The sequence below is a fragment of the Cololabis saira genome, chromosome 5 (genome assembly GCF_033807715.1).
Source record: "Cololabis saira isolate AMF1-May2022 chromosome 5, fColSai1.1, whole genome shotgun sequence".
Classification (NCBI taxonomy): domain Eukaryota; kingdom Metazoa; phylum Chordata; class Actinopteri; order Beloniformes; family Belonidae; genus Cololabis; species Cololabis saira.
The window spans coordinates 410593-438202 of record NC_084591.1 but is presented as its reverse complement, the minus strand read 5'-3'; the positions used below and the strand labels follow the sequence as shown (position 1 = coordinate 438202).

Here is a 27610-nt window from a genome sequence, read left to right as displayed (position 1 = left end):
TTCGGAGGGGTTGGGTGATGTGGGGGGTTAAATAAAGGATTTTGGCAAGGTGTTAGTTATATTCCAATATTTACAAGGTTCTTTATCCTGTCAGTAAATTCCAGAAGTGGGGAGTCCTGACTGCCTGAGAGAGAAAGCTCGGTAGGCTCTGGGGGGGTGATGGTTTGGTGTCTCCTGTTGGGGCTTGGTGAGACTCCCCCTGTTGGGGTGAGGATAAGGATGATGACCCTGCAGTTTCTCTCTGACTCTGTTCTCCATGGTCAGTCCTTGTCTCATCGTTCTCACCACAGCAGCGTCTTATTGGTTGTTTTGGAACATCCTACCTCTTGTTCTTGATGGGGGCTTCTTGTTTGTGATGTAAATGATAAAAAAATGTTGCTGCTTAGCAACTGTCCTCCAGCCTTATTCAGACGGGAGCCACCTGCCTCAAAGAGATGTCTGCGACCCCAAAAGATGTTGAAATTGTCAATGAAGTTAATTGATTGAGCAGCACATGCATCTTTAAGCCACCTGTTTAGCATCATCAGCCTGCTGAATCTCTCATCTCCTTGCCGAACCGTCGGTACAGGTCCACTGAAAAACACCTCAGTATTTAAGCATGCAACTGTGCTCATCAGATCAGTGAAGTCTTGCTTTAATATCTCTGATTGTTGTTTCAAAACATCAAGGGCTGCTGGTGTGTATGATGAGAGCTTTAGCTGTCAGATGCTGCGCAGCAATGCTCCGGATCTTCTTTGTGATATCAGACACCATTTTGTTGGTAAAACAGAGCACTTTTGTGTTTTTGCTGCAGAAACATTTTACCCCATTCACAGCTCTGTCACCCACTATCAGCGTACGAGGCCCAGTCGTTAGCTCTGCCTGTAGCCCTTTAGCAAGGGATTTAGCCTCATACCTGTCTCTGGAGCTGGAAGATGAGCCTTCTCCCAAGGAGTCTGGAGTTTGAGAGAGTGGAGTAAATCTGTTCTCCAGTAGAATCCCTGTGTCTTGGGGCGATTTGCTCCTAGCTTTTGTTGTAGCCTTCCTCCTGTTGCCGGGTACTGGGGTTGAAGAGTCATTCCTGTGCAATGGTAGTGCAGGCCACTCTATATCGTCCAAGGTCACTAGGTGCTGATTCTGCCTGATAACCGTCTTCTCAGATCTGAGGGAGGCAATTCGTAATGCTTTGGCTTTGCACCAAGAGAGTTCCAGGGAGGGCTTGTTGATTTATTGCCTTTTATACTCGGCTCCTGTTGCGTCTTGGTGGTGTTAGTTAGCTTTATGTTAGCCTGCTTCCTTTCACTATTTTGGGAAGTCGGCAGAGTAGATTAATTCCCATATTGTCCATTTATCTCTCCATTCACTTCGAGCGTGTGAATTTTTGTTTCCAGTACTGCTATCTTCTGGAGCAGTCAGCGATAACTATCATAACTTATGATCTGATATGATATTCCTTTATTAGTCCCACAGCGGGGAAATTTGCAAGCTTAATTAAGCTCCCGGTGGTAAGGTATCCACGTCCTGCTTTCCAGAAATTGTTTTGCAGAAAAGAAAACATTTGCAGTGGAGAGAAGAAAAACAAAGCGGGAGAGCAGAGAGCGAAGCGTCTGCACTCAGCAAGAGAGCAGAAGAAGACACACATTAGGGAATGTTGTAGACAGTCAAATGTCCTTGAATAGACAAGCTGACCAAATAGTGCAGGGAATGGGTAGAGGTACAGCTGTGATTAAACACTGCAGGATGTTTTTGTCTAATGATTTGATTAAACAGGTGATACACGCATCGGTCTTGTCAAATGTAGATTATTGCTCCGTGATTTGGTCCAGTACAACCAAACGTAACCTGGCCAGGCTGCAGGTAAATCAGAACAAAGCAGCTGGCTGAGCCATTCAGCGCCTTTATCAAACCAGTGGAAGTAATGAATCCCCATCCATCCTGGTGAAGTGGAGAATGTAGGAGGCAATATTAATTGACGAGTTTAATAAATAAAGTAGTTATGACTAAAACACCGGAGACACTCTACAGAAGATTATCATTTTTGTCCCACACACACAATAATTGGTGGAGGCGAACATCAGCAGGTCATTTTGTGTTGCCTCCATGTAGAAGTAACTTAAAACAGAAGACAATGAATCACAGAGCGATGGTGGCGTGGAGTGAATTACCAGACCTTTGGACTTTAGATAATATGATAAGCTTTAAGAAGAAGCTCAAGTTATTTTTGTTTAATCAGGAGAATAAATGGACTGTTATGAATTGAACGCCTCGGACTCCCCTCAGAAGAGCTGGAGGAAGTGTCTCGGGTGAAGGAAGTCTGGGCATCTCTGTTGAGACTGCTGCCCCCGCGACCCGGGAATGGATAAGCGCCGGACGATGGATGGATGGATGGATGGATGGATGGATGGATGGATGGATGGATGGATGGATGGATGGATGGATGGATGGATGGATGGATGGATGGATGGATGGATGGTTGGTTATGAATTGAGCTATTAATCTGTTTATTGTATTGACACTGTTTGATTTTCCTCTATTTATGTTGTGTTTGTGTGTGTAGTTTTGCTGAAGGGAGTGTTAAAATGTGAACAACAATGATTGTTTGTTCTATCTCACACTGTCTAGAAAGTCATTAAAGTTACATTATTAAAGTGTTTTTAAAAAATTGAAAATATGTTTTATTCTTTTTAAATTGAGCTATTCATTTGGTTTTTGCTTTATATTTTGTTTGAGAGTGTGATGAGAAAATGTAAATCCTGACTTTCAAAAGAGGAAATGTAGAGTCATAATGCCATTGTGCTGATTATAATGTTGTTGTTTTACTTTTAGGAGGTGTCCTAGTGTCTGTTGTCTCTGAGTTGTGAGCATGTATGTTTATGTATTTTAATTAATGATAATGGTGTAATTAAGCTGATGATTCTGACGAGACCCCAGAGAAACTGCTGTGAAAGATCAGCAGCTAACGGGGATCTAATAAAACAACCAAACAAACAGTTGTAACGGTCACCAGTTGAACACTTGGGGGATTCTGACCTGAGAAACTCCAGGTGACAGTGTGGACTCTTCAGTCCAGGACACAGCTTCTTCAGTCCTGAATCCTGCAGGCGGCTTTTACTCAGGTCCAGTTTTGTCAGACTGGAGGACTGAGAGCTGAGAACTGAGGACAGATCTGCACACATGTTCCCTGAGAGTTTACAGTCCCTCAACCTGCAGAGGAGATTAAAGAGAGATCATGAGGTCATTTAAAAGTTGATTATGTAATTTAACAAAGAAATAAATGATATAATATCAATGAATGCTGATTATTTCAACTAATAATCAATAATTATTGATCAAAGTGATCGTTGCATTCATCTTCTCTGCATGTAAAGTTTCCTGAGATGAATAATTGAGGAGAACTGGTCCCACATGAACCTGAACTTAGCTGAACAGTGAATTTAACTGGTTTCCTCCAAGAACACATGTGATTGTAATTAAAACAGATGTGTTGGGAGGGAAGGGGGTTATAATTTAAGGGGTAACCTAAACTTCAAACCTTTTTTAGTGTTTACAACAAAGAGACATTTTTGTATATCAGTTTGTGGAATTAAACTGTGGAATGGTTTGAATTTGGAGTTAAAAGAATGTACAAACATAAAACTATTAAAGAATGAATATAAAGAAATTCTTTATTTGAGGTATAAAAGTGAAGACTGTGTTTAAAGATCACCAGATGTGTGTTCTGCTTTTTCATCATGTTGTCCTTGTATGTTTATATACGTAGATATACTGTACGCATTATATTTATATCATAGTTATTAGGGCCCGAGCACTGAAGGTGCGAGGACCCTATTGTATCTGTGATGTTTATGATTATGATTATGATTATGATTATTATTATTATTATTATTATTATTATTAGGGCCCGAGCACTGAAGGTGCGAGGACCCTATTGTATCTGTGATGTTTATTATTATTCTTGTTGTTATTATTATTATTATTATTATTATTATTATTATTATTATTATTATTATTATTATTATTATAGCCAGAAATTCATTGCCTTTTTTGAGGCCTTAACATGCTCGAAAACTCACCAAATTTTGGACACGCTTCCAGAGTCGCGAAAAATTACGTATTTTATGGGCGACAGGCATGGGTCCACAAGAATGGGCTCTATAGCGCCACCTGTTTTATGTTTTTCGACGAGCCCCATGATATGGTTTGACCTGCAGCAATGACCTTTATGTGTCTATTATCGTTGTGTCTATCGTACTTTAACGAACTCCTCCTAGAGATTTTATCGGATTGGCTCACAACTTGGTTTGTACAATCTAGACACATGGCCGACGCTAAATTGCGAAGCTTTTAACTTTTTACCAGAGGGCGTGACCGCAGTGATCCGGCGAAGTTTGAGGTCATTTTTAAGGCTCGCCATGAAACATCAATTGGATGTAACTCAACAATACATGATTTGATGTGGTCGAAAACGTATGTGTATGACTTTAGTCTGAGCCTGAAGACATCTATGGTGGAATATTCAGGATCGGTTGTAGCACCACCTGTTGGCACCAGGAATTGTCATGTCTTCTAGTATGCATCTGTGCTCCAAGCAAGATGAGCGGATGTTAAATCAATAAATTTGATATTTCATGGTTTGCATTTATGGGCGTGGCAAGATGGCTCAACAGCGCCTCCTAGAAAACTTTTATCTGCCATAACTTTTGAATGGTTTGTCATAGAGAGTCGTGGGTGGTGTCATCGGACTCGGTATTGAGTACTTGACCTTCATTGGCCTGAATTAGCCCCGCCCCTTCTTCTGATCGGTGAATATTTGATAGTCCCTATTTTCTGGCATAACTTTTGAATGGTTTGACATAGAGAGTCGTGGGTGGTGTCATCGGACTCGGTATTGAGTACTTGACCTTCATTGGCCTGAATTAGCCCCGCCCCTTATTCTGATTGGTCGATATTTCATAGTTCCTATTTTCTGCCATAACTTTTGAATGGTTTGACATAGGAAGTCGTGGGTGGTGTCATTTCTGATATGCTTATGGGGGGCGGTGGCCATGAGTGCGAGGGCCCGTTCATCGCTGCTTGCAGCTTTAATATTATATTTATGATAGAGCTTACATCTGGTATTAAACAAGTTATTTTTGCAAAAATGATATATATTTAAACAAATTAGTGTATAGTATAAAAAGTAAATACAGGCTTATAATTTATGTTTAGTTGTGGAAAGGGGGTGGGATTAAATACATTTATACTTCCCCCCACTCCTTTTCAATTCAATTCACTTCAATTTTATTTATATAGCGTCTAATACAACAGATGTTGTCTCTAGACGCTTTCCAGAGACCCAGAACATGAACATAAACATAAACATAAACCCCCATAAACATAAACCCCTTTTCGAACATCTAACTGAAATATGTGTTTTGATCTTGTTTTGTTTTTTTCATGTGGTGGAATGCCGACCTTGTATTTGTTTTCTTATCTTTTTTATTGTTTTTTATACATGTTCGAAATAAACAAAACGAACGAATTTGTCCGTGTTGGTCCTTACACAGCTTTCTTGGAGGCTTTGACCACCGGCAGCAGCCTCCGTAGAACCATCTCTGAAGCTGAGTATTTCTTCAGGTCAAACTCCTCCAGATCTTCTCCTGATGACAGTAAGATGAACGCCAGAGCCGACCACTGAGCAGGAGACAGTTCATCTCTGGAGAGATGTCCTGACCTCAAGGACCGTTGGACCTTCTCCACCAGAGAAACATCTTTCAGTTCATTCAGACAGTGGAACAGGTTGATGCTTCTCTCTGCAGACAGATCCTTACTGATCTTCTTCTTGATGTATTTAACTGTTTCCTGATTGTTCTGTGAACTTCTTTGTTTTGGTTCCAACAGATCTCGTAGGAGGTTCTGATTGGTCTCCAGTGAAAGACCCAGGAGGAAGCGGAGGAGCAAGTCCAAGTTTCCGTTGGGACTTTGTAAGGTCTTGTCCACAGCTGTCTGATAGAGCCGAGTCTCTGCTCTTTTTTTAAACCACCAGAAGATGTTCTTTTTTTCCTCCAGCAGGTTGACTCCAGATTTGATGAAGGTCTGATGGACATGAAGAGCAGCCAGAAACTCCTGGACACTCAGATGGATGAAGCAGTAGACCTGGTTCTGGTACATGTTGCTCTCCTCTCTAAAGATCTGGGTGAACACTCCTGAGTACTTTGAAGCCTCTGTGACATCGAAGCCAGACTCTTTCAGGTCTGATTCATAGAAGATCAGGTTTCCTTTCTGCAGCTGCTCAAAAGCCAGTTTTCCCAGAGACTCCACCATCTCCCTGGTCTCTGGACTCCAGTGTGGATCCGTCCCAGTTCCTTCGTCATACTTGACCATCTTCTGTTTGGCCTGGACCACAAGAAAGTGGATGTACATCTCAGTCAGGGTCTTGGGCAGCTCTCCCCCCTCTCTGGTTTCCAGGACGTTCTCCAGGACCGAAGCAGTGATCCAGCAGAAGACTGGGATGTGGCACATGATGTGGAGGCTCCGTGATGTTTTGATGTGGGAGATGATCCTACTGCTCTGTTCCTCTTCTCTGAACCTCTTCCTGAAGTATTCCTCCTTCTGTGGGTCAGTGAACCCTCTGACTTCTGTCACTATGTCAACATAGTCATACTCAGGAGGGATCTGATTGGCTGCTGCGGGTCGTGTGGTGATCCATAGACGAGCAGAAGGAAGCAGGTTCCCCCTGATGAGGTTTATCAGCAGCACGTCCACTGAGGTGGACTTTCTGGGGTCACTGACGACTGAAGAGTTGCGGAAGTCCAGAGTTAGTCGACTCTCATCCAGACCGTCAAAGATGAACACAATCTGGATCCCTTCAAAGCTGCAGATTTCTCTGGTTTCACTGAAGAATTGATGAACAAGTTCCACCAAGCTGAACTCCTCGCTCAGCACATTCAGCTCTCTGAAGGTGAATGGAAGCAGGAACTGGATGTCCTGGTTGGTTCTGCCTTCAGCCCAGTCCAGACTGAACTTCTGTGTTAAGACTGTTTTCCCGATACCGGCCACTCCCTTCGTCATTACTATTCTGATTGGTTCATCTCTTCCAGGTGGGGGTTTAAAGATGTCTTCCTGTCTGATGGTTGTTTCTGCTCTGTGTGGTTTCCTGGAAGCTGCTTCAATCTGTCTGACTTCATGTTCATTGTTGACCTCTCCGGTCCCTCCCTCTGTGATGTAGAGCTCTGTGTAGATCTGCTCCAGAGGGGTTTTCTGTCCTGCTTTAGTGACCCCCTCAAACACATGCTGATGCTTCTTCTCCAGCTTAGACTTCAACTTTTTACAAGCTTTAACTAACGTACCTTAATGAATGAACGTAAAGACAGAGATTTAGTGTTTTATGAAGTTCACTCAACAACTTAATTCTAAAATCTAAAATCTAAAATCAAGATCTGAACATCCACTGATCAGCTGTAACTTTACGACGAGCTGTCCAATATTGAGTAGATCGCTTTTAAAACACCTTTGAACATTCAGGACGTGGAAGTGACAAGAACATCTGGGTTTCTAGTATTATGATGTTAACAGTAGAGGCCTGGGGTCTCATTTATAAAAGAGTGTGTAGGATTCCTACTAAAACTGTACATGCGCTCAAAAGCCGAAAATGGCATGCACGCAAAAAAATCCTTATATATAAAACCGTGTGCAGGCACATCTGCACGCAATGTTCTCTTTATAAATCATAGTCCAGCTGGAAGGTTGCACAGGTGAATTTGCCTCATATCCCGCCCTCTACACGCCCCTTTCTACCATGAATGGTCAATGCAAAGTACTTTATGACTGTTTTTGCATATAAATGAGCCTGCTGATCAATGGTGTTTTACACTCAAAAATCATGGCAGGGAAGACCAGAAAGCAAAATTTCACGGAGACCGAGATCGAGATGAGGTGGAGGCAGGAAAACCACATTATTGGGTGTTTAAAGTAGCGGCATCACCAATAAAAAGAAAGCGAGTGAGTGGCAGCACGTCATTGCTGCTGTAAACACTGTGAGTGCCACGGACAGATCTGTGGCAGAAATAGAAAAGAAGTGGTGCGATCTGACGGTGGAGGCCGAGAGGATAGTGGCCCGACACCGTCAGAGCATGTCTATGACGGATGGGGGCTAGTGCACACCCGAGCCCACACCGCTGGACACCAGAATAGCCTCCATCCTTGGGACGGCAAGCGTGTGTGGTGTAGTGTCGGAGAGGGAAGGAGACACTGATTTGGTGGAGACCACAGAGGAGAGTAAGTAAGTACAGTTTTATCTGTTTATTCATATACATTTCAACAACAACTTGGGAAAAGGAACATTTAACTTATTTGTTATGTCCTCAGTCACTCTACAGTTGGAAGCGGTGGGTGACGGGGAGGTTCCCGGCATGGCGTGTCTAACACTGCCGGCTTGGCTGTACATGGATCTATAAGTCTGATATGTGATGACATTAAACGTACGTCATGAATCTGGCTTCATTTCACCACCTCACCGTCTGCGTCGCCAGTTCCCCATATCTTCAAAATGTTTGTGCACTAGGATCAAAGTTTGCGTAGAGATACGCACATTTTCCCGTTAAGTTTTTTTTATAAATCCCAAACTTTGCGTAGAAGGTGGCGCGCGCATCTTTCAAGTCCTGTTTTGTGTGCACGCAAGCTTTATAAATGAGGCCCCTGATCCTTAATTCGTGTTCTTAGACACCTTCTTAAGCAAGGTGTGACCAGAGACTTATCTGCAGAAATGTATAGGTTGGTGTTGATATAAATGTATATAAAAACTGGTCAAATCTGTCTCAGCATCGCCGTTTCAGGTGTCGCTACCCAAATAACATGAACATCCCTGACAGCTCTGCAGCTCCGTCAGCATTTGATTAACATATGGTGGATGTGTTTGTAGTACAAAATCGTGGAGATCAAGTAAGGGAAGAAAGTGGGAGATGATTTGGACACATAAAGAGGAGGAGGTAAATACACGAGTAGATAGATGCTGGAGACGGAGCTGGTGGGCTGGAAACAAGCGACTATTCCCTTGTCTTCCCAGAGAAAAAGACCTTCTCCACTCCAAATAGTTTCTACTAACTTGCCACACTACTGTTCAACTTATGTGAAAAGGAAAAAAAAGCAAATAAAGATTTGTCAGGTTCTCAACCCAAGTAGTTTGGGAAACCGACCGAGTGGACCAGAGCTCTCTGTTAATCTGTTAGTGTCTCTAGAGTAAATAGTAAAGGAGAAAAATGGGAAGGATGTCATGCTCAAACTGTTGAAAAGAACCATAATTTCAGAACGACGTAAACTCACCTTCGGCAGATGGACCGGGGGAAACATCCAGCTCAAAGGAAAGTGAAGGATTTATGGTTTGAAGATGATTGATCATCTTATTGCAGACTGCCTCTTCCTTTTCCATCACAATGTCAACAAGGCAGCTGGCCTTATTTACTCTGGTGTGGTTCTCCTCCAGTATCGACTTCTTGTCCCGGTCATCGAAGACACCATCAGTTACGAGGGCCTCCATAAGCTCCGTCAGGGTTTGTTTAGACACTTTCTTAACAAAGTCACTCATCATCCTGGCAACATTTCCCTCTATGAGAAGAAAAACAAACAAAAACTTTATTGAGACTTGTCGTTTTAAGGATGTGAGTCGACAAGGATTGAGATGTATTCCAACATGTATTTAGAGCACATTTGTAAAATGAACATGTTTCTCTTTAAGTTGCCTTTTGACAATGAATCTGACAAGGCATTGTTACAGTTTGGTTGTTTTTATAATGAGGCTGTGAAGCTAATTTCCTCCATTTGACCATAAAAAATGTTTGAGAACAAATGTGGACAGTTCGCACTGAATATGTGTTTTCCTTTGTTTGTCAAAGTGTTGTAAAAGTGTTCCTGTCCGTCCTTATCGCATCTACAAAGTCCAAAGGTGCACATACAGCCGTGAGTTTCTGCTTGGCATAGGCAGAACTAACCAGGCTAGCAGCTAAGCCACACAAGCCAGCGATTCCCACCATCGTTTTGGCCAACGTACACTCCTTGGACAACAAATGACACTACGTCAGACTACAAACTGGACCGCTTGGGACTCAGCACGTCAGACGGACTACAGGAGTGAGGTTAGCCACCATGTGGACCAGACTAGAGGAGTGAGGTTAGCCACCATGTGGGCAAGACTACAGGAGTGAGGTTAGCCACCATGTGGACCAGACTACAGGAGTGAGGTTAGCCACCATGTGGACCAGACTACAGGAGTGAGGTTAGCCACCATGTAGTGCATACACAAAAATCTCTTTGAATGTGGACAAAAGAGATTGTTGTGGACTTCAGGAGAGCTCACGCCCAGCATGCTCTTGTTTCTATCAATGGAGCAGCACCAAGTTCCTGGGTGTGCACGTCACCTCTCCTGGGACACCGACACGGCATCACTGGCCAAGAAGGCTCAACAGTGCCTCTACTTCCTCCTGAAACTGAGGAAAGTCAGAGCCCCATCAGGAGCAGCTTCTACAGAGGCTCCATCGAGAGCATCCTGACGGGAGGGAAACACCATTTCCAGGAGAGTTTTTGTGAAGTGAATCAATGCGACTGACCGGGACCATTTACCTGGAAAGCCTGGATTGTCCAAGAAAACAGGTTCCGGCAAGGATTTTTCTGTTGGAGATCAATTAAACATATTATTATCAGTTATTGTTTAAACAGGATAAAATCTACATCTAAGATGGTTTTTGTGTTTTTTCCTTCTCTACAACAGACCTTTATCACCTTTTAACTTCTTTAAAACCGTCTCGGCCACATCTCTGGTCTTTGAAGAGAACCTCTGCACCATCAGATCTACTGTGTCCAATCTGTCCGCATGCTCCAGACGAAACCGTTTGATCGGTTTGAAACCATCATTTGATTCATCTGCATTCCTCAGGTACCAGTGGAATTCCTTCAGCCCCTTGGAGTCCAAATCCTCCAAAGTGTCTTTCAACCACAATTTTACCTTAAAGAAAGAAATCATCATAAATTAAGTCTTAAAATCTGAATTCTTGACAGAGAATCAGATGGACTTGAACAAACTCAGGAACATCCAGAAATGTGAAAATGGGTTACAGAGCAGTGTTTCCCAACTCTGGCCCTCAAGGGTCGCTGCCCTGCATGTTTTAGATGTTTCCCTGCTCCAACAGGCCCACGTTTGGACCTGCAGGTCTTCTTGGCAGGAGCGGACTCGAGCCAACCCAGTAAAACCAAAGATGAGTCTGGCAGTCAGCTGGACCATTGACCCTCCAGTCTGGTAGTAATGGGCTTCCGATTGTCTACATCAATGTCATATCACAACACAACAATTCTTGTGCCAACTGACACGCATGATGAAGACGCTCCTTGTAGCACCCTATAATGTAATAATTTCCTGATTATGTAATAATGCCTGAAAATGTAATTAAATTTGCACTTAACTCAATCGAAAATGTATTAAAACCCAATAATGTAATAACTTAACCAATAATGTAATGAAATATCCTGACTGATATTGTAATAACATTTTTACCAATAATGTAATACCTTATTACATTATTGGGAATTTATTACATTTGTAGGTGGGTCTTTTTTTTTCAAAACTGATAATGTAATACTTGACAGATAATGTAATATATATGTTTATTTTCAGTCCAGAGTTAAACATTTTGTGTTTTAAGAATCTAAGCATGTTATATTACACTGGATGTGAAACACCAGAATGATTATTGGGTTAAATTGCAGACTTTGAGTTCCATACAGTCATACGCAGATATGCAGATACTCAGGGACATGCAACTACATCCTGCTCTTACTGAGTAGGTGATGGACTTACCTCCTTGGGAGACCCGAATTCCAGCTCAGATAGCTTCTGAGCAGCACTGACCCACAAACCCCAGGTAACTCTTTCCTAAACGTACCTCTTCACTTCACAGATTTCCAACAAATCACTACCTCATGAAGACAACCACAAACCAACAAAACAACTTTCGGTAACACTTCATTTGAAGAGGGTATACTGTACATAAGCATTCATAACACCTACATCCACAAAACATGACACCTGACATACTGTTTAATGTTACTGAATACTGTTTAAAACATTTTTTTATCATCATTCACTTGTATAATTAATAAATGGAGATTGCCTCCGAAAACATATCCTGGTCTGGACTTCCAATTTTTTTCTATCGGGCCGTGAACACAGTGCTTAAGAAATCTGATCACCTTACTATGTGACCAGACTATTTCTAGAATTGTTTTTCCTGTGCAATCACCTGCTGAATTTCAACTTCACACAGCAGTGGCCGGTTCTCAAGATAATTGAGCTACATACAGACAGAAATAATTCCTGCTTTTATACATAGATGAGGAACATGTCAATTGCTTCAAAGGTCTGTCATTTTCATTTTTATTTAATCTTTATTTATACAAGTAAATCTCATAATATACCATCAGTATGACAGCATGTCAACTGACCACTTGACATCGAGTAAGATGTCAATTTGACATTGAAAGTGATGTAATAACCATTTATGAGTGGATATGTAGGCCTATGTTTATGTCAGGTGTCCTGTTTTGTGGATGTAGGTGTTATGAATGCTTATGTATCTTAAAACACAAAATGTTGAACTCTGGACTGAAAATAAACATATATATATATATATTACATTATCCGTCAAGGATTACATTATCAGTTTTGAAAAAAAAAGACCCACCTAAAAATGTAATAAATTCCCAATAATGTAATACGGTATTACATTATCGGTAAACATGTTATTACAATATCAGTCAGGATATTTTATTACATTATTGGTTAAGTTATTACATTATTGGGTTTTATTACATTTCCGATTGAGTTAAGTGCAAATGTTATTACATTATCAGGAAATTATTACATAATAGGGTGCTACGCTCCTGAAAACTACTGACATAATCTAGCACATTGTGCTCAGTGTGAGATGTTTCCGTCCACCATTTTCCCTTGAGAAGCTGAAGAGGACGACCCACCGCACGACCAAAGACTAAAGCTGCAGGACTAAATCCAAGAGATCCCTGATTGCAAAGAGCAAAAGTGGAAGACCCTCATCCCTCTGAAGACAGACCTGGACAACATAGACTTTAAAGTCTGATGAAATCGTTCCCCCAAGGCTCGGAGTGACAAGGATTCGATGTCTGATGCAAATATTGTGAAACTTCTCTGATGATTTCAGTGAACTGCTGTCTGTGATCTGTGTTGATTTAACCGTGGAATCATTGTTGCTGATTTTAACATCCATGTGGACAACAATCAGGACATGTGGACAACCCTCAGGACAACCCTCAGGACAATCCTCAGGACAACCCTCAGGACATGTGGACAATCCTCAGGACATGTGGACAACCCTCATGACAATCCTCAGGACAACCCTCAGGACAAAGGGACTAAAGACCTATCAACTTTGGGCGACGCTGCATGTAACAGAGAGCAAACACAATAGGGGGCGGAGCTAGACCTGCTGGCTCTGACGGTCTGAGCATCTCAAAGGTTAGTGTGTCTGATGTGGGCATGTCTGAAACAAACAGATCCCACACCACAGGGGATCCTAGATCTTTTCTCTATTCTTATTAGAACAAGGCTTGCTGCAATCAGGTATATTTGCTTACGGCAAACACTCACGGTCATCATCAATGGCGGAATATACATTTTTACGCACCAATTTCAACGTGCATCAGTCACGGGTGTGGTTTGTTGAGGACCCAAACGCAGGAGAGCAGGAGCCAGGAGGTGCAAAAAACTGGGTTTATTAACCAAAAACAAGAACCAAAAACGCTGCAGAGCCGGATTAACCAAAACACAAGAGCAAAAACCAAAAGCCTGACAAGACACATGGAGGAAGCAAAACGTACGGACCGACATGGAGCAGGGAAAGACAAGACCAGATATACCCAGGGGATAACAAGACACAGGTGCGGACAATCAGGGCAGATGGAACACAGGTGGAGCAGAACTGAAAACACAAACTGGGGGAAATGTCCCTGACAGCGTCTCCATTCAGCAGTTGGGGATTGTGTAACATTTAGAGTAAACACATTTTTATACGTTAGAATCAAGTTTCTAAAACCTTGTCCATTTGCTTGAGGGACAAGTTCATAGGCGTGCAACAACGTTCTTTTCAAGTTAGCACTGCAACGGCAGAGACCAAGACTAATTTGCAGAAGCCATGTGCTCAAAGGCACCAAAATAAGAGTCAACGTCTGACCGAAATGAAGGAACTAACGTGGTGTGCTTACTGACGTCAACGTGTGTGCTTTGAGGTGACGTAGCTATGGACACGGGTCAACTCTTTTCAGGAGCTCTGATCCGGAGATGCATCGCTTGCACTAACAGCTCTTTGTTGAGTCTCCACCTCCTGAATATGAAAGGGTTAAGTGGAGATCTTCGGGGGGACAGACCTGGTTGAGGTTCAGAAACTGGATCAAGGTCCAAACTGGATCACTGAACACTTGAGCAATCTCTGCTACCTTAGCCTCCGCCCCGTCTACGGCGGTAGACGTTTCTAACAGCCTCTCAGACGTTAGCTGCTCTACTTCAGCTTTGTCAGAGCATTTGTCCGGTTCTTCCTCTACAGACTACGAGACTGCCTCACTTCTGGAGCCTCTGGTGGTCAAATCAGGAATTGCAAAAGTTGGCCCTTCTGCGTTAGTTAGTTAGTTTTAGTTAGTTAATATTTATTTCGGTCAATCACAAGCAAAAGCAAAGCATCGACTGACTGGTCTGTTGGAATGATGATTTATTCCTTGTTTGTAACATCATTTTCTCTGAAAGAGAGAGATATCTGCTTCCATCAGCTGAAGAAGCTGAAGAACAAGGAACTCTTGAGTTTCTCATTCAGGAACAAAGGAGGTTGTGATTTAAGACTGGAAGCAATTTGACTTACATGATAGCTGTCTCTCCTGGAGTTCATCACTTCCCTGAAGTCATCCTGGTCCTCAGTCGTCACATCGTCACGTGTTTGAAGCTGACTGCTGCAGAAATGGAGAGAAAAGAGGATTGGTCTGCAGATGCTTCACTGTTATTGGTTGACAGGTCCAAGTAACAGCTTCTGAAGTCTTGTTGTGAAGTAAAAACACTCTATGTACAGACGGCTGCTTCAGTCATCCACTCAAACGCGTCAGTCAAGGTTTGTGTAATTCACCTTGAACTCTGCATCACAGATGATCTCTGCTGCACCTTAATTGCGATATGGCCTTTGATTAATATCTCGATATTTTTAGGCCATGTCACGATACACGATATATATCTCGATATTTTGCCTTAGACTTGATTTAACACTTTGTTGCATACAATCACACCAGTATTATGATTCTATATGACTACATTAAAACATTGTTGTTCATACTGCATTAATATATGCAAATTTTAAACTTTCATGCAAAAAGGGGGAATAATTCAAATTTCCCAAAACTGTATTTATTAAACAGTTACTAAGCAGTGAGTGGCACAAACATAAAAAGTGTAATTTCAAAACAGAAAGAGCATGTTGCATCTCTCTGACTCCCCGTCTGTTACGGGTGGGGTTGTTTAGGACCCAGATGCAGGAGAGCGAGAGGCAGGAGTTCAGCAAAAACAGGGTTTATTTAAAAAAAAGGCAAGAACCCAAAACGCTGCAGAGCAGGATTAACAAAAAACACTAGAGCAAAAACCGAAAACTTGGCAGGACACATGGAGGGAGCAAACAGTATGGAACCACAAGGAGCAAGGGCAAGACAAGACCAGACCAGATATACACAAGGGGGTAACGAGACACAGGTGTGAACAATCAGGGCAGATGGAAGACAGGCAGGGCAGGACAGAAAACACAAACTGGGGGAAATGTCACACAATGACACCGTCTGAAGAACATCTGCTAAGAACATCTTCTGGTCCTGGTTTTACCTGGTTTTACCTGGTTTTAACAGGATGTTACGTGTACTAGTATGGGGGGGCAGTTTGGTGTTTTCTCCTCTTTGCTCCTGCTCCTCTCTCTCTCTCTCTCTCTCTTCACTCTGTCTCATACTCACAGGTCCAGCCCATTCCCTCCACTCGGTTCCACCCCTCTCCACCGGTTGGGCCACCACTCAGCGGTCCCACCAATCAATTCAGCTCGTCACCATATAAAAAGCACCTGTGCTCCAGCCAACAGTCTCAGTACTTTGTTTCTCAGTCTTAGTTTGAGTCCTCAGTTAACCTTCCCCAGTAGTGCATTTTTCAGTTTGCAAACTTCTCACTCAGTTCCTTACGGGGAAGGGACAGGGTAAGATGGGGTACCCTGTACACTGCATCACATAGGTAATTTTTTTGTTAAGTACACCAGGTTAGAGGTGAGTGCCACATGTTGTAACTTCTTTTTTTAGGTAGAGTAGGAAGTTTTATTTTGGCTAGGTAGGTTAGATTTTGTTGACTATTAGAATAGCATTGTTTTGATTGTACTCTTTATTTGACACCACCAGTCCCTTCCCTTAACCTTTTGTGTTGTTGGATTTTCAGAGGCTTTTACTTAATAAACAAGTCTTTTCTGTTCACGTTTCCCATTTGTCAGTATTCAATTTCTTTCATTTTTGGGTATACACATGTTTATGTCCCTACCGAGCCAATTACCACCACCTTGGGACATTACATTTGGGGGCTCGTCCGGGAAACACCTTGTTATCCAATCAGTATACCCAAAAGTGACAGATATTGTGAACTGAATTTTGGTTTAAGTATCCAGTCATGTTTGACCTTGAAGTTTTTCTGGCTCAGCCAAGCTTTGAAACGTTTAACAAGCTTTTGAAGGAGGATTTGATAGACCTTGCAAGCCATCTTAGAGTACATGTTACAAAGCCGATACGTAAAGAGGATGTTAGGACTAGAGTTTTGGACAAACTTATTGATCTGGGTCTGTTGTCTGTTCCACACCCATCTCCTGGATGGCAGGTAGAGGGTGCAGAGAATGTTGCCACTGTTCTGCCACCAGAGGGAGACAAAGGGGAGCCTGTGGCTCCTGTCACACCTCATAGCTGGGCAGGTTCGGAATTAGGTGGTACTAGTGAGAAAGCCAAGATAAGGGTCCGGTTTGCCCACCTTCAGGCGGAGGCTGAGGAAAGAGCTAAGAAAGCAGAATATGACTACCAGTTAGAATTGAGGAGGTTAGAAATTGAGGCTGAAAAGGAAGTTAAGTTGAAGCAAATTGAATTAGAGCTCCTGAAAGTAAAACAGTCTCATTATGTGTCCACGCCCTCCTTTGATGTTGCAAAGAATATTGCTTTGGTACCCCCCTTCCGGGAGTCAGAGGTTGACTCCTATTTCAGTGTCTTCGAGCGAATAGCGCTGTCTTTAAAGTGGCCAGAGGATGTTTGGCCAATCTTGCTTCAGTGCAAGTTAAGTGGCAAGGCCCAGGAAGCCGTTTCTTCACTGTCCTTGGAGGATGCAGTGCAGTATGATAAAATTAAAGGTGTAGTCCTGCGTACATACGAATTAGTCCCTGAGGCCTACCGCCAGAAATTCAGAAACCATAAAAAGACCAGTGCTCAGTCCTATGTGGAATTTGCGAGGGAAAAGGGGGTTTTGTTTGACAAGTGGTGTTGTGCTAACAAGGTTCGGGATTTTAATTCCCTCAATTCAATTCAATTCAATTCAATTCAATTTTATTTATATAGCGTCTAATACAACAAAGTTGTCTCTAGACGCTTTCCAGAGACCCATACCCAGAACATGACCCCCGAGCAGTTATTACATAAACAATGGCAGGTAAAAACTCCCCTAGTGGGAGAAAAACCTTAAGCCAAACAGTGGCAAGGAAAAACTCCCCTTTAGGAGGGAAGAAACCTTGAGCAGGACCAGGCTCATCAGGGGGGACCCTCCTGCCGAGGGCCAGACTGGTGGGTCAGGGACGGCAACAGCACAGCAGGCAGGTGGAAGCAGCAACGGGATGACCAGGGGTGGGGACCGCAGGCCAGCACGCAGCTCCCGAAGCTCCGGCCCAATCAGCAAGTCCCAGGTTGGGGTGCAGGGTCAGGGAAAGACTTGTGCTCCGTAATGCAAGCTACAAGCCACCCACGACCACCTGCAGGTTCCGGTGTCCGGCAAAGGATGCTGCAACATGGACAAAAGAGAGAAAAGGGAGGAGAAGGGGGGGCCAGCACAAGAAACTACAGGAGCGACTCTGACACACTAGAGTTTACACTACCTAGAGATTTACCAACACCAGCTAGAGGTTTACTAAACACTAACTATAGGCTTTACTAAACAGAAATGTTTTAAGTTTAGTTTTAAAGGTGGAGGTGGTGTCAGCCTCCTTAACCCAGATTGGAAGTTGGTTCCATAGTAGTGGTGCCTGATAGCAGAATGCCCGCCCTCCAAATCTACATTTAGATACTCTAGGAACTACGAGTAAACCTGCACTCTGAGAACGGAGAGCTCTGCCAGGAACATAAGGCTCTATCAGGTCTTGCAAATAATGCGGAGCTAAGCCGTTTTGGGCTTTATACGCAAGTAATAAAATTTTAAATTGGATTCTGAATTTTACGGGTAACCAATGGAGCGACGCTAACACTGGAGAGACGTGGTCTCTCCTGCTAATTCCTGTCAGTACTCGTGCTGCTGCATTTTGGATCAGCTGGAGCCTATTCAGCAAATTACTTGGACATCCTGCTAACAACACATTACAGTAATCTAGTCTAGAAGATACAAACGCATGAACTAGTTTTTCTGCATCACTCTGCGAGAGGATTTTCCTAATCTTTGCAATATTACGGAGATGGAAAAAGGCTATTTTACAAACCTGATTGACATATGGTTTAAACGACAAATCCTGATTGAAAATAACACCAAGGCTTCTCACAGTTGCACTGGAAGCCATCGCAACACCATCTAATCCCTTCCTAAGATGCTCTGGACCAAGAATGATAACCTCTGTTTTATCTGAATTTAGAAGCAGGAAATTTCTGGACATCCAGTCCTTGATGTCCCTAAGACATGCCTGAAGTTTAACTAACGGTTCTATTTCATCCGGCTTCATAGACAAATAGAGCTGCGTATCATCAGCATAACAATGAAAGTGTATGCCGTGATTCTGGATTATACTTCCCAACGGCTGCATGTATAAACTAAACAAGATTGGCCCTAGCACTGAACCCTGCGGAACACCATAACAGACCCTTGACTGTTCTGAAGAAACCTCATGTACATGAACAAAATGGAACCTGTCAGATAGATATGATTTAAACCAACGTAGAGCTGTCCCTTTAATCCCAACAACATGCTCTAACCTGTGCAGTAAAATGCTGATCTACAGTGTCAAAAGCAGCACTGAGGTCCAGTAGAACCAGTATGGACATTAACCCCTTATCTGAGGTCCAGTAGAACCAGTATGGACACTAATCCCTTATCTGAGGTCCAGTAGAACCAGTATGGACACTGATCCCTTATCTGAGGTCCAGTAGAACCAGTATGGACACTAATCCCTTATCTGAGGTCCAGTAGAACCAGTATGGACACTAATCCCTTATCTGAGGTCCAGTAGAACCAGTATGGACACTAATCCCTATCTGAGGTCCAGTAGAACCAGTATGGACACTAATCCCTTATCTGAGGTCCAGTAGAACCAGTATGGACACTAATCCCTTATCTGAGGTCCAGTAGAACGAGTATGGACACTAATCCCTTATCTGAGGCCATAAGGAGGTCATTCGTGACTCGAACAAGTGCTGTCTCTGTGCTATGATGCATTCTGAACCCTGACTGAAAGACTTCAAACAGACTATTTCTATACAAATAGTCACATAACTGGCTTGAAACTGCCTTTTCCAGAATTTTAGACACAAATGGAAGGTTGGAAATTGGTCTATAATTAGCTAAGGTGTCTGGGTCAAGAGAAGGTTTTTTAAGTAAAGGTTTAATTACTGCGACTTTGAAAACCTGTGGTACATATCATAAGCTTAGGGATAGGTTAATTTGGTCCAGTATTGTCGTACCAATAAGAGAAAAAACATGTTTGAATAGTCGAGTCGGGATGGGGTCTAAGATACATGTGGTTGACTTAGCTCTATTGATGAGTGAGGTCAGCTCAGGGAGGTCTATAGGATCAAAACAGTCTAGAGTCAAGTCAGAGCCTAGGGAAGTCGCTAAAGCTGAAGAAACGCCCACAACCGGCTGGTTGATTTCTTCTCTAATTCTCGCGATTTTACTGTTGAAGAAGCTCATAAAGTCCTCACTACTGAGAGCTGCAGCTCCGTGAACAGATCTTGTTGGAAGATTTTAAAAGTTCACTGTCAGACAAGATAGTCACCTATCTAAATGAGAGAAAAGAGTCCTCCTTGTCACAGGCGACCATTTTGGCCGATGAGTTTGTCCTCACACACAAACAGGTGTTTGTGTCTTACCAAGCCCCAAAATGCTCTGTGTTTAGGCCTGTGAAAACGGATCACAGTTCTTCACAGCCTGACAGAACTAAAACTGATGTTTCGTCCTCAAAGGAAGAACGTGAGTGTTTCTATTGCCGTAGGAAAGGCCATATCATCGCTGATTGTTTGACATTAAAGAGAAAGCAACAGTCCTCGTCAGGTTCTTCATCAAACCCTTCACAACCAAAAGCTGAAAAAGTGAGTCTGATTAGAACTGTTTCAGGGTCCTCTACAGAGCCCCCCCACCCCCTCTCATCAGGCATTAGATGCTTGTTTCAGGCCTTTCATCTTTAAAGGTTTGGTCTCTCTAACTGGAGATCCTAAAGACCAGAAGCCAGTTAGAATAATGAGGGATACTGGAGGGTCACAGTCGTTTATCCTTGCTGATGTTTTGCCACTGTCTGAAGGTTCCTCTTGCCAGTCTAATGCAATTGTGCAAGGTATTGAAATGGGGTCTTTTCTGTGCACGTTACCCATTTGTCAGTATTCAATTTCTTTCATTTTTGGGTATAGACATGTTTATGTCCCTACCGAGCCAATTACCACCACCTTGGGACATTACACAGGATGAGCTGCTCTCGAGCAGGAGGGGCCCCTTATAACACCTTTATATTCAGACTAATGTCGGTGTAGGGACTGCAGTGTTCCATCCCTCCTTTACTTTGCATCACTTTCACTTACATTTAGAAATATGACGTCATACAGTCTTGTTTGACTTTGTTTCGATGATAGTGATTGATTTCATGTGGCCACATTTAAGAAACACTAGGTGACGTTTCTAAGCTGTGGAAAGGCTCAGCGGCGGGCTGCGCGGCGTAGTTGGAGCTACATCAGCACGGCGTGCGAGGATAAAACATCCACTCCCGTATTTACTAAACCGTGCCCAGTTTGCTTTGAAAAGAGTCCGTCGTGCGTAGCAACCGCGCGGATGAGTTCACGGCGCACACAGGTCTAACCCTAAGTTTGGGAAAGTTAGGTGGAACTGACCGGCGGACCGGACAGCAGCGCCAACACCAGCAGCACCTTTCTGCTGGGCGTATGACGATGCACGTGACTGATGTATGTAACTGGGTTCGCTTGTTTATCTCTCTGAGAAGGAGAGACGAGAGTGAGAGAGTGAGAAATGCCTATAATTTAATACCCGTGGCTAAAAGCAAATGCGTGACAATGTATACTGGAATATTCACGATATAGTCATTTTGTACATCGCACAGAGTAGAAGCCGAGATACATTGAGTATACTCCATATAGCCCTAATTGAGGGTTGCAGGTCTTGGACTGGTGAAGCCAACAGAACCCAGACCCAATTCTGAGGTCACCAAATCGGCTCCCCACCACGCCGCGGCTGCACCTGCAAATTCTCTTCATATACGTTCTGACCAGAATGGGGTTAGGTGAACTCCCTGGAGTCCCCGAGGGACATGGTTGAAACTTCTCCAAGTTAGGTGAACTCCCGTTCCCCCTCCAGACCTGGTCTGGTTCTTCTTCATGCTATCAATTATCGTCACTCCCAAAGACAGACTAACCTTCTTCACCTTCCTCATCTCCACCTCCTCTTCTTCACCTTCCTCACCCACCTCCTCTTCTTCACCTTCCTCATCTCCACCTCCTCTTCTTCACCTTCCTCATCTCCACCTCCTCTTCTTCACCTTCCTCACCCACCTCCTCTTCTTCACCTTCCTCATCTCCACCTCCTCTTCTTCCCCTTCCTCACCCACCTCCTCTTCTTCACCTTCCTCATCTCCACCTCCTCTTCTTCACCTTCCTCATCTCCACCTCCTCTTCTTCACCTTCCTCATCTCCACCTCCTCTTCTTCACCTTCCTGATCTCCACCTCCTGTCTCTTGGTCAGGGCTGCTGTCTCCAACCATGGAGGATGTCTGGCCTCTCTGTCTGTAAACCCTTCCCTTTCCTCTATCGATAAGTCCAGTCCTCCTGGTCCACTATACATTGATCTGTGAATTCCCTCGGTGATCAGCTGGTCTTTGGTGCCGTTGGTACCAACAAGCCTATCCTGATTACAAAGAGCCTCTGTCTTTAGATCTGAGAGATCTGGGTGACGACTTACTTGTGATCAGAGGAAGGACGTTGTTCAGGGTTGGGATCAGGAGCAGATCCAGGCTCAAACTCTGGTTCAGGTTCAGTTTCTGGTTCAGGTCCAGGTTGAGATTCAGGCTCTAGTTTGGATCCTGGTGCAGGTTCAGTTCCAGGTCTTCCTTCAGGATCAGGTCTTCGTTCAGGTTCAGCTCCCAGTTCCGGTCCTGGTCCTGGTCCAGGTCCTGGTGCAGATACAGGTTCCGGTCCGGGCACACGTTCAGATTCTGGAGAGTTGGGTCTCTCACAGCTGGAAAACACAAACGAAGAGCACATGGAACACGAATGAACAACCATGTTGGGGGACAAACTGTAGACACGTCCAGTCACAAGTCTGGACCAGCTGACCCTCATGTGATCACTGGTCCTAGTTCAGGTTTTCCAGAACGGTTCTCAAGAATCAGCTGTAGCTTATCTGGTCGAACAGTCTCTTAGTCTTCTACAGATTTCTACTGAGCTTTTTTATCTTGGAACTGTGATTTTTGAGCTATTTTTTTCTGATTCTCAGCTTTTAAAAATGAAAAATATACTCAGTTTTCAAACTACATAACTGTCATTTTAAGATTTGCACAAATGATTGTTGGGCCACAGTCCTATGTGAACATGGGAAGCCTTAATTTGAACTTTAAGGCTCAGCTCTGAGACCAGCCTGGATTTTCTTACAGCTGACCAATGGTTGAAACAAAGGAACCTCCATATTTGACTCAAAGCCCGAGCAGGATTTTGCATTTACGGCCCTTCGGTGATGAGGAATTGCCCCAGGAATACCAGCTATTTTGAGACTGATTTTGCTGATAGTTATTATTTTCCCGATAAGTCAGGTGGTGCCCTGTGTTGATTAATTCATTTTGATAATTCAATTTGATAAGTAATCTACTTTATAAATTATTAATAATTATCGAAGGACAATTATTAATAACTCTTTAATAACTGAACCAGCATCCCCTTTTGTGGCACAACATGAGTAAAGTGAACAATAAAAGTTTAGAAACTCACACAGGAGCTTTCCTTCACTCGCATCCGCAGAAGAAAAATACTTCACCAGTATCGGTATCAGGGCCGATACTGCTCTCATATACTCATACTCACTAACATTCTCCGATACCACTTAATTGTTGTCGTAGTTACTGGTTAGTGACTCTAAGGGGAGATGTTGAGCCGCCCCGCAGCTCCCCGGGTGAGTGTGTAGCCGCTGCTCAGTCAGCTGTTCCGGTTAGCTGCTAGTCGGCTAAGCTCAGTGTGGTGATGTCTCATTCTTGCGGTAGCCGGCTCTTCTTCTCTGAATCTCTGTTGCCGTGGTTACCACCTGGCAGTTGATCCAGTAATGATATTAAAGTTATCGGGCAATTTGACCCAACTTGTTTTCTAGTAGTTTAGGTTATCACTTATAACCTCCACCTGCCAGCCAATTAGAATCCAGGATTCACACAGACGTGGTATAATTCAAAGTTAGGGATGATGACAGAAGCAAGGCAGACTGCAAGCTACGTCGGCTATCTCAGCGTGGTGATGAGAAGAGAGTGATACTTTGAGTTATCCTGGCAGGGCCGTTTCAGGCAAGATAGAGACAATTAATGCTAGCGGGATGTCAGCAGTGTGGATATATTTAAGGGATAATGCCCAACAAGGTGTAAATTAACATAAATATATGGGCGTGAACTGGTTTTGTCTCCAGCAAAGTTTATTTATAATAATGTCAACATGGAAGGGCATTATCCTGCTTACGCCACGGTCACTTACAAAAAAACATAAATATTATTTCAGTTATTCCTGCTTTAATGTGTTTTCAGTTGAAATCATTAGTTTTCTAACAAGCCACAGCTGAGCGGATGAGCGACTATTTAACCTCTTGTGTGCAGCCGTTGGAACCAGGGTCTGAGGGTCTGACTAATACCTGGAACAATCACTACCGTCCCATAAAAACCTGGTAGTTTTTACCACCTGAGGGTCTGACTAATACCTGGAACAATCACTACCGTCCCATAAGAACCTTAATGGACACAGTGTTGATTCTCCAGTAACTAGGACGGACCTGAGATACGACTTAGCAACGGGGGATATTCTAGTCCGCTCAGCTTCGCTCAGCTATGCTACAGGAACAAACAGGAAATAGATTTGTTTCAAATAATCAAAGTCCACAGATAGTTTCCTATACCGCTTTATTAAGCTGCAAATATTATCAATCATTCAAATAAATAAACCAAATAAATTAAAAGAAATGACAAAATCCCTCATGTCTCATTCCTGCGGTAGCCGGCTCTTATTCTCTGAATCTCTGTTGCCGTGGTTACCACCTGGCAGTTGATCCAGTAATGATATTAAAGTTATCGGGCAATTTGACCCAACTTGTTTTCTAGTAGTTTAGGTTTTTTTTTTTTTTTTTTTTTTATTTATTTAGCACAAACAGTATCATATAAATAAACAACATGAACAATCAACATTACTGGGATGTGCAAAGGGGAGGTATGAAACCCAAGAGGGCTTATATGAAAACCTCACCCAACATATTCAAATATCAAATTTGTTACAGTTTAAAAACAACATAGGAAAATAATTGAACAGTAATGAGAAATAAGTAGAAAAGTGTAGAGATTAAACAGTATATAAGAGAAAAAAAAAATAGGAATACGTACATAAATGAATAAAACAAAAATAATGAATGAGAGAGGGGCGAGAGAGAGAGAGAGAGAGAGAGAGAGAGAGAGAGAGAGAGAGAGAGAGAGAGAGAGAGAGAGAGAGAGAGAGAGAGAAAAAAAGAAAAAAAAAAAAACACAACAATAATTATCTTAAGTTTGATGATACATGGTTTGACTGATGAGGTACTTTTTGAGAGCCTTTTTAAATGATGTTAAGTGAATAATTTTTTTCAGATAGTCAGGTAGTTGATTCCAGAGACGTGGACCTTGATAACGAATTGAAAATTGCCCAAGAGCAGTTCTAAAGAAGGCAGTGTGGAGGTTGGAAGAGCTTCGTGTCTGGTAGCTATGGACTTGGTTGTTGGACATAAATATGTGAGAGAAACTACAAGGTAAAATATTCATTCTATGCTGAAACACAAATAAACAAATCTGATACACATTGATATCATAGACATTCATGAAATTAAGTTCTTGAAATAGTGGACCTGAACTTGCATGTGGCTCAGAGTATGTAACCATTCTAACAAATCGTTTCTGTAAAGTAACAAGGTGTTTGAGGTTTGTTTTGTAAGTGCTTGCCCATACAAGATTGCAATAAGTTAGAAAAGGATATATTAAAGTATAATAAAGTGATATAAGGATTTTTCTGGGTAAAACATGTCTTATCCTGCTGATGACACCAATGTTCTTAGCAACTTTGTTACAGATGAATGATACATGTTTTTTCCAATTTAATTTTTCATCAATATAAATACCCAAAAACTTGGCATATTGCACTCTAATAAGAGAATGATTGAATATGTAGACATCTTTATCATAAGGAATCTTTTTCTTATTTTTTGGTACGACTAACATGTATGAAGTTTTTTTAATATTTAGAGATAATTTATTTTTTTGGAACCAAAGATTAACTTTTGTAAGTTCAACATTTGTTTGAGTAATTAGGTCTTCATAACTTCGATTCGACATAAACATATTCGTATCATCAGCAAAATTGACAAAAAACATGCTTTTTGAAACCAGATATAAATCATTTACATAAATAATAAAAAGCAAAGGACCAAGAATGGATCCTTGCGGCAAACCACATGTTAATTTCCTATAGCTAGAATCAAAACCATTCCAAGAAACAAACTGTTTACGGTTGTTCAGATAGTCACAGAACCATTGAAGCTCTATTTCCCCAATACCATACATCTGCAATTTTTTAACCAGAAGACTATGATCAACGGTATCGAAGGCTTTGGACAGGTCTATAAAAACCCCAATAGTAAATTCATTATTATCCAATGCCGTTGAAAATCTATCAATTAGTTGAACCAGAGCCATCGCGGTGGAGTGTTTTTCTCTAAATCCATATTGATGAGAATAGAGGAGATTGGATTCATTTAAATACTCTGTTAGTCTATTGTACACAATTCTTTCAAGTACTTTGGCCAAACAAGGCAAAATGGATATTGGTCTATAATTTGAGTACTTACACTTTTCATCAGATTTGTGTACTGGGATGACTCTGGCCCATTTGAACTGGTCAGGACAACGACCTGTAGCAAGTGAGCAATTCAATATGTGAAGAAGAGGTTTTGTAATGGCAGGCAAGCATTTCTTGAGAAGACTAGGCTTCAGTCCATCATGACCAGCTCCTTTAGGTTTGAGTTTGGTCACAATGTCCTCAAGCTCAGCTTGCCCAATCATCTTGAACCTGAAAGGTTTAGGAGGAGCCTGAATTTCAAAAAGTGTTATAGAACTATGAGGTATACTGGCAGCAAGTGAGGGTCCAATGTTAACAAAAAAATCATTAAATCCATCAGCAATTTCTACAGGGTCAGTTACTAACTTACTTTCCAGTCCCACTTGAAATTCATCACATGATATTTTATTGGGAGTTTTATTGGGAGTTTTTTTCATGATCTCATTGATAATTGACCAAGTTGACTTCATATTATTACCAGACTCAGTAAATTTAGTTTCATAATGTTGTCTCTTAGCAATTCGGAGGAGATGATGAAGTTTGTTCCTATAAGAGGAATAAGACTTAAAATTCAGTGGAGATGGGCTGGTTAGGTATGTTTTATAAAGTTTATGCTTTTTTCTTATTGATTTCTTTAGACCCTTGGTGAGCCAAGATTTAGATTTTTGGGGGCACCTTTTTGTATTCTGGTAGGGGAAAGCAATATCAAATAATTTAGAAAATAGTTTAAAAAATATATCATATGCTTTCTGGGCATCGTCTTCCATCTCCACCAAATGCCATGAATTTTCATAGAGGGACAGGATGAACTTAGCTATGTTAGCCTGACAGAAGTTTCTATGGCTAAGTTATCACTTATAACCTCCACCTGCCAGCCAATCAGAATGCAGTTTTCACACAGACCGTGTTATAATTCAGAATAAGGGACGACGACAGAAGCAAGGCAGACTGAAAGCTACGTGCTAATGCTAAAGTGTCAAGAGGAGGAAAGGAGAATACATCGTTTAATACCAGCAACTTGATAAAACATCTC

At 42.3% G+C, this 27610-nt stretch overlaps 1 protein-coding gene across 1 annotated transcript in view; it reads right to left on the bottom strand.

Annotated features, from left to right (window-relative positions):
- LOC133444515 (NACHT, LRR and PYD domains-containing protein 3-like) overlaps positions 1–22324 on the bottom strand; it is a 32790-nt gene extending 10466 nt beyond the window's left edge. The window contains exons 1-8 of the mRNA XM_061722356.1: positions 22193–22324; positions 21361–21462; positions 16857–16936; positions 14889–14976; positions 10723–10954; positions 9280–9561; positions 5524–7298; positions 3010–3104 (exon numbers count right to left, since the gene is read on the bottom strand). Coding sequence (XP_061578340.1) covers positions 3010–3104; positions 5524–7298; positions 9280–9561; positions 10723–10954; positions 14889–14976; positions 16857–16936; positions 21361–21462; positions 22193–22324 — 2786 coding nt within the window. The remainder of the gene's footprint in view (positions 1–3009; positions 3105–5523; positions 7299–9279; positions 9562–10722; positions 10955–14888; positions 14977–16856; positions 16937–21360; positions 21463–22192) is intronic.
- Between the last annotated feature and the right edge of the window lie 5286 nt (positions 22325–27610).